The sequence below is a fragment of the Callorhinus ursinus genome, unplaced genomic scaffold (assembly GCF_003265705.2).
Source record: "Callorhinus ursinus isolate GAN/ISIS: 27379988/994484 unplaced genomic scaffold, GSC_fseal_2.0 scaffold61, whole genome shotgun sequence".
NCBI classification, from domain to species: Eukaryota; Metazoa; Chordata; class Mammalia; order Carnivora; family Otariidae; genus Callorhinus; species Callorhinus ursinus.
In genome coordinates this window covers 2,224,522-2,232,818 of record NW_027397123.1, presented here as the reverse complement: position 1 = coordinate 2,232,818, position 8,297 = coordinate 2,224,522, and the positions used below count along the sequence as shown (strand labels likewise).

Genomic DNA, 8,297 nt, shown 5'->3' with positions numbered 1-8,297 from the left:
TTTTTTAAAGATTTTATTTATTTATTTGAGAGAGAGAGAATGAGAGACAGAGAGCACGAGAGGGAAGAGGGTCAGAGGGAGAAGCAGACTCCCCGCTGAGCAGGGAGCCCGACGTGGGACTCGATCCCGGGACTCCAGGATCATGACCTGAGCCAAAGGCAGTCGCTTAACCAACTGAGCCACCCAGGCACCCCTCTAGGTAACCATTTCTTAAATAGAACATCAAAAGCACAAATATCAAGAAAAAAGCAAATAAATTAGACTTCATCAAAATTAAAAACTTGTGCATCAAAGGAAACCACCAAGAAAGTGAAAATACAACCCACAGAATGGGAGACCATATTTGCAAATGATAATAACATACAAATAATTTTTATAGTTCAACAACAAAGATAATCCAGTTTTAAAATGGGCAAAGGACTTGAATAGACATTTCCCTAAAGAAGATATACAAATGGCCAATAAACATGAGAAGAAACTCAACATCATTAGTAATTACAGAAATGTAAATCAAAACCACAATAAGATACCACTTCACAGCTACCAATGGGATTAGGATTTAAAAAAAGGGGGGCGGGGTACGGGGAATGACAATTATTGGTGAAAATGTGGAGGAACCAGAACCCTCATACATTGCCGGTGGCAACAAAGTAAGATGGTGTAACCACTACGGGAAACAATTTGGCAGCTCCTCAAAAAGCGAAAGATAGAATGATCATATGATCCACGAATTCCACTCTTCCACATATATCCAAGAGAATTAAATGCCTATACTCAATGAAAATCTTGTACATGAATGCTCATCATAACATTTTTCATAATAGCTCCAAACTGGAAACAACTCAAATGTCCATCAACTGAAGAATGGATAAAATATGTGCTATATCCATACAACAGAATATTGTTCAGCCCTAAGAAGGAATGTAGTACTGACACCTGCTACAACATGGATGAACCGTGAAAATATTATGCAAAGTGAAAGCAGCCATAAAAGGCCACATAGTTTGTGATTCCATTTATATCGAATGCCCAGAATAGGTAAATCTATAGGGACAGAAAGTAAGTTAGTGGTTGCCAGAGGTAGGTGGGAGGGAAGAATGGGGAGGGACTGCTTAACAGTAAAGGGTTTTCTTTTCGGCCTGATGAAAATGCCCTGGAAGTAGACAGTGGTGATGGTTAGACAACTTTGTAAATGTACTAAAACTACTCAGCTGTGCTCTTTGAAAGGTTAAAATAGTAAATTTTATGTTACCTGAATTTTACCTCAATAAAAAAATTTTAGGGCTCCTGGGTGGCTCAGTCGTTAAGCGTCTGCCTTCGGCTCAGGTCATGATCCCAGGGTCCTGGGATCGAGCCCTGCATCAGGCTCCCTGCTCCGCGGGAAGCCTGCTTCTCCCTCTCCCACTCCCCCTGCTTGTGTTCCCTCTCTCGCTGTGTCTCTCTCTGTCAAATAAATAAAATCTTCAAAAAAATAAAAAAAAACTTTAAAGCAAAGGATAATTCTTTGAAAAAAATTTTAAATAAATATTTTTTTGAAGATATATACAAAAGTATTTAAAGATGAAACAATATCATAGTCTAGGATTTGCTTTAAAATACTCCAGGATTGTGTGTGTGAGGGAGGAGGATGGAATAAGGGAGACAATTCATCATGAGTAGCTAGATGATGGGGACATGAGTTTGTTACACTGTTCTTTTTCTATATTTGTTTGAAAATTTCCAGGTACATGTAAAAATCTAATGTGCAAGATAACATCGTTAAATCGCATAATTATTTCCCGTCTATTGACATATAGTAAAAGTTAATCATGTGTTTTAAGACTTCAATAAATTCATGGGCGCCTGGGTGGCTCAGTTGGTTGAGCGACTGCCTTCGGCTCAGGTCATGATCCTGGAGTCCCTGGATCGAGTCCCGCATTGGGTTCCCTGCTCGGTGGGGAGTCTGCTTCTCCCTCTGACCCTACCCCCTGTCAGGTGTTCTCTCTCTCTCTCTCTCTCTCATTCTCACTCTCTCAAATAAATAAATAAATTAAATATTTTTTAAAAATGTTTAAAAAAAGACTTCAATAAATTCAATTTTTTAAAAAGTTTTAGAATACTCATCAATTCTACTCCTATAAATACCCCAAAGAAAGTAGAGTAGGGGCGCCTGGGTGGCTCAGTCGCTAAGCATCTGCCTTCGATTCAGGTCATGACCCCAGGGTCCTGGGATCGAGACCCGCATCAGGCTCCCTGCTCAGCGGGAAGCCTGCTTCTCCCTCTCCCACTCCCCCTGCTTGTGTTCCCTCTCTCGCTGTGTCTCGCTCTGTCAAATAAATAAATAAAATCTTAAAAAAAAAGAAAGAAATTAAAGTATATGTCCACACAGAGTATAGGTGTACCCAGATGTTCACAGCAGCTTTATTTATAAAGTCAATTTTATAAAGCCAAAAACTGGAAACAACCCAAATGTAAATGTCCATCAACAAGCGAATGGACAAACTGCAGTTGTGTTGTATGGAATACTACTAAGTAATAAAATAGATGAACTTAGGAGTACCTGCAACAACATGGGTGATTCCTGCAAACACTGAGTGAATTAAGTCCTACATAAAAGACTACATGCTGTATAATTCCACTTACATGATATTCTAGAACTTGCAAAATATATGGTTTTAGAAGTCCAGAGAGTGATTTCCTCTGTAGGGGGGCAAGAAGAAGGGAGCAGCAGACGTCTCTAGGAAGAGCTGGAAATGTTTGGTTTCTCCAGTTCAAGTGCTGGACACGGGTGTGTTCACTTTGTGAAAATCTACCAGCCTGCATACTTATGACATCTTTCCCATCTAAACAGGAATAAATGCCCTATACCGTTAAGCCTGATCCATGTAGTGCATCTCAGCACCCACGCCCTGGCATTCCCCCGGGCTCTGGAAGGCACCGGCCTGGGCGATGCCCAGTCCCAAAAGCCTCTCCCTACAGTGCACCTTCTGGTGCGTCTGCAGGTGGACTCTGACTGAACCCCCTTCCCACACACGGCACAGAGACAGGGCTTCTCCCCTGTGTGCACCCTCTGGTGTCTCCCGAGGGCTAAATGGTGCCTGAAGTTCCTCTCACAAGCCCCACACCTCTAGGGCTGCTCTCCCGTGTGGAACCTCTGGTGGATGCCCAGATCCTTGCTCCGGCCGAACTGCTTCCCACAGGCCTCACGCCGGAATGGTCTCTCCCCAGTATGGACATGCTGGTGCAGGTAGAGGTTGGCTCTCTGGCTGAAACCCCAGCCACATGTGTCACACACATAGGCCTTGTCTCCTGCATGGTCTGCCAGTGTCGTGCCAACGCAGAGCACAAAGTGAAGGCCCGGCCACATACCTCACAAGCCTGGGGCTTCCTGTGTGGACGTTCTGGTGGGTCTGCAGGGCTGCCCTGCAGCTGAAGTCCTTGTCGCAAGTCTCGGCACCTGAAGGGCTCTCGCCCGTGTGGACACGCGAGTGGACGGACAGGTTGGAACTGCAGCTGAAGTCCTTCCCACATTCCTCACACGTGTGAGGTTTCTTTCCCATGTGGTCCTTCCTGTGCCTTCTCAGAGTGGATCCTGAGTTGGATACTCTGGAACGCTCCATGCTTTGGTAGGCCTTTTCTCTGGGAAGGAGCCTGGGAAAGTTAAGGTCTGCTGTCCTTGCCCTGAAGGCTCTTCCACGCCCATCGCATGGAGAGGGCTTCTCTCCTGTATGGGTTTGCTGGTGAAGTAGAAGGTTTCTGAGCTGCCTGAAGTCTTGGCCACACTGGGGACCGCTGTAGGGTTTTTCTCTTGGAGATGCCTGCCAAGGGAGAATCCCATCATTCTCATCCCTGACACCTGGGACAAAAAAAATTAGATGATGAAGTGAGCAGGGGTTTTGTCCAAGGCTGCACAGCGCATCTGGACACACTCTCAGGCAGTGCTGGTAAGGCCGAGAAGCTTCACAAAGTAGAGAAGTGTTGGGCTGCTGGTCTTTGTCCTTTTGACCTTGGGTTTTTCATTTTTGCTTCAGGGGTAAAGGGAACATACGGAGAACCGTTTCCTTAGTGAGGAAATGAAGTGTTACTAAAACACTTGATTAAACTGTGAACTACAAAGGTGTTAGTGTTGTTAAAGCATAATTATCAAAAGTTAAAAAGATAACTTTCACAAATATGAAGTAAACAGGGGCACCTAGCTGGCTTAGTTGGGAGGGCATGCAACTCTTGATCTCAGGGTTGTGAATTCAAGCCGTGTGTTGGGGGTAGAGCTTACTTCACACACACACACACACACACACACACACACACACACACACACACACCCCAAATATGGAGTGAACATCTGTCGAAAATTTTAATGAAGAACCAATAAGATGGTAAGGCTGGTTCTTAAGCATGTACGGAGCCTGAGCAGGTATTTGTCTCCAATCAAAAAATCTTTAAATATTTTCAATTAAATGAAAGGCATAAAAAGTCAAACAAGATACATTTTTAAAATTGTTACCCATCCCTTCATGGATTCATGGGTTACTGATGGTATTTACTCCTGGCTGACTGGCTCTCACCTGAATAGGAGCTTCTTGGCATTTCTTCCTCCATCCATACACCATCTTCTTGTTCAAAATGGAAAATCATTTCCAGTTTGAACAGCAGATGCCCTGCTTGAGGGGAAAGATATGTGGATTAGGGCCCTGCAGTGTGACTAAGGACCCTCACACAAGTCAAATCTAGGCCTTGGTATCTGTGAAGATCCTCTGAAGACTGAGAATAAACCCATTATACATTAATATCACATTTTGCATTTACTTATACACTTACAAATATGTATATATATTCCCTAAACAAGAAAAGTTCCAGAAATTCTTGGGAACTTCAGTGAAAAGACCCATTTGCAATATAAAACAGTAATAATGCTCAATGGGTTGAATAGGCAGTGATGAGGCCAGGGAAGTGCAGCCCCAAGTATGATTTGAAGAAACTTGTCAAAAATGCAGACTCCATCCCAAATCCACTGATTCAGTAGTGGTGATAGAAGCCAGGGTTGTAGGTTTTTTGCATAACCTTGTATTTTATAGAAAAGTAGCATTGTAGGTTTTTTGCATAACCTTGTATTTTATAGAAAAGTAGCAAGAGTAACACGAAGAACGCCCACAGAACCCTGAACCATATTCAACAGTTGTTATTGTTTGGCCCGTTTACTTTATTACTTTCTCTCTCTCTCCACATACACAGTTCTTTTCTAAAACCACGTGAGAGAAAGTTACAGGCCCATGGCTCTCTAGGACCCAGTTCTTAGTAGGTATTTCCTAAGAACAAGGACATTCTCTCCCATAACAACAGCACAGTCATCAAAATCAGGGGACTTAACATTGACACAGTATTTTACGTAATCCAGCTAATTTGCAAACGACGCCAATATGTCCCTTTTGGCACTCTTCCTGGACATTTTTTAGCATTGAATTTAGTTGTAATGTGTCTTTAATCTTCTTTAAGTTGGACAGGAACTGGCATTTCTAATGATCAGGTATTTTTCTGCACTCTCAAATCTGATACCCTCTGTCATAAGGGATCTGGAATATGTGGGTGCCCAAATGCTAATCCCCTGGGGATTTAATCCATTTGGTTGAACCCACTGTGAGAGTAGCAAATGGGTTCAGGAAGATGCTCTGCTCACCTAAGGAGATGAGATTCTCATAGTTCCAACATCACTTCTCTGTACAGGTGACTCTGAGAAGCCACTCCTCTTGGGCAAAGTCTGCAGCCATATCCTTGAATGTCACCAGCTGCTAAAATGACAGACATAGTCACACACAGACATACCCATTCCCACAGAGGAATGCAGTTGACAAGTACCAGTGAATCTTGATGGTTTCTAGGGTCCTGATTTTGGCAAACATCCATGCACCTGCTTACATTATATTTTGTAGAAGATGGAAAAGACATATGAGACACATTTAAAGCTCTCCAGCCCTTAAAGTTTCTTTGATGGGAAGACTCAAACTTCAACCATAGTACACCCAAAGCTACACAGTTCCAGAGGTGCTGCCCATACCACATTGTATGAAGCAGGAGAATAAGCTTGAGATTCAAAGTCCATAGTTTACATTAGAGTACACTCTTGATTTTGTACATTCTTTGGGATTGGACAAATGTATAATGATATGTATCCATTATTATGGTATCATACAGAGTATTTTCACTGCCCTAAAAATCCTCTGCACTCTTCCTGCTCACCACTTCCTGTCAACCCTGGTAACCACTGAGCTTTTTACTGTCCTCATAGGCTTTGACATACCTTCCACATCACAGTGACAAGCTGGCTTAAGAGGTCTGCCTCTTCCTTTCCAACCCCCAGATAGAAACTTTACAGTGGAGAAAACTGGGAGACCCTACACTAATTTTTAAAAAGATTTCATTTTATTTTATTTATATATAGAGAGAGTGCAAGCAGGAAGAGGGGCAGAGAGAGAGGGAGAGAGAGAATCCCAAGGAGACTGCACTGAGCATGGAGCCTGACACGGGCTTGATCCCAGGACCTTGAGACCATGACCTGAGCCAAAATCAAGAGTTGAACACTTAACTGACTGCCACCCAAGCACCCCAACCCTACATTAATTTAAGTCACCAAAGTTAATATCACTAGTAATGAAACAAATCAATATTATGTGCTATTTGATATGACACACTGAGGACACATCACTTCTGCATCACTTCTTGCCAAAAGTGTAAAACCTAAATCTAATCATGAAGAACTGTCAAATAAATCTTAACTGAGGAACAGTCTATAAAACAGCTTAGCCGGCACTCATCAAAAGTCATGACCAAGAAAGACAAACATTAAGGAAAGTGTTCCAGATTGGGGCGCCTGGGTGGCTCAGTCGTTAAGCATCTGCCTTCAGCTCAGGTCATGGTCCCAGGGTCCTGGGATCAAGTCCTGCATCGGGTTCCCTGCTCCGCGGGAAGCCTGCTTCTCCCTCCCCCACTCCCTCTGCTTGTGTTCCCTCTCTCGCTGTCTCTCTGTCAAATAAATTAATAAAATCTTTAAAAAAATAAAAGGAAAGTGTTCCAGATTGAAGAAGACTAAAGAGAGGTAACAAAGGGAAAAAGGCCATAAAGAAAGTAATTAAGACAATTGGCAAATTTTAATTATGGGTTGGAGATCAGACAATAGTATTGTATCAAGGTTAAATTTTCTAAATTATACTATGGTCATTTAAGGGGCTGTTCTTGCTTATAGAAGATGCATGCCAAAGTAATTAGAGGTAAAAGACAGATAATGTCCACAACTTAGGCTCAAATGATTCAGAAAATGATAAATACACAGAGATGCAATGATAAAGTAACTGTGACAAAAAGCTGGCAATTGATGAATATGAGTTAAGGCAATATTGGTGTTCTTTGTACTATTATTGCAATTCTGTAAATTTGATCTCATTTAAATTTTAAAATCCATTGCAGCAAAAAACAAAACCAAACAAAAACCTTAACAAGGCCTACAAAGCCCTCAAGAAAGGACAGTACTTCTCGGGGCACCTGGGTGGCTCAGTCGTTAGGCATCAACCTTCGGCTCAGGTCATGATCCTGGGGTCCTAGGATCGAGCCCCGCATCGGGCTCCCTGCTCAGCGGGAAGCCTGCTTCTCCCTCTCCCACTCCCCTTGCTTGTGTTCCCTCTCTCGCTGTGTCTCTCTCTGTCAAATAAATAAATAAAATCTTTAAAAAAAAAAAAAAGAAAGGACAGTACTTCTCAATGTACATGGTAGACACTGGGGCTTGTGGAAGAGATACTGGACCATTTGTGACCTAAATTAATGGAAAGTAGGGGCAAAAGTTAAGGTGTGCCAGGGCTCTGATAGGGTGGTGGCGTAGGGGGAGTGCATTGAGGAGGGAGAGTGGGCTCTCCTCTGGAGTATCCTAAAGCTGTGCCATGTTTCATGTTTGTCTTAGAGTCCTGGTGGGCTCTGCAAGGAAGTGAACAAACATGTCACCTAACTGGGGACAGGGATTACTGCACGAAAGAGGTTAAATCCCACTCACTGAGGGTCTTGCTGCCAGGAACCTGGGGGCCATTTTCTCCTCTCTTCACAGATCACTCAGGGCCAGCAGATTCCAAAGAGAGCAGAATAGGGAGCTGGGAGAAATGAGGATTGAGTCACATGCCAGAAATCCTCATACCCAGTCTGTGCAGATCCACCCTCACCTAAAAGGAAAATAAAAGCATCAATACAAAATCCAGAAATAAACCCACAATTATATGGCCAATTAATCTTCAATGAAGCAGGAAAGACTATCCAATGGGAAAAAGACAGTCTTTTCAACA

The 8,297-nt window shown here is 42.9% G+C and overlaps 1 protein-coding gene across 1 annotated transcript in view; it reads right to left on the bottom strand.

Moving 5' to 3' along the window:
• Positions 1-2,375: 2,375 nt before the first annotated feature.
• ZNF383 (zinc finger protein 383) overlaps positions 2,376-8,297 on the bottom strand; it is an 82,221-nt gene continuing 76,299 nt past the window's right edge. The window contains exon 6 of the mRNA XM_073885338.1: positions 2,376-3,571. Coding sequence (XP_073741439.1) covers positions 3,267-3,571 — 305 coding nt within the window. The 3' untranslated portion in view covers positions 2,376-3,266. The remainder of the gene's footprint in view (positions 3,572-8,297) is intronic.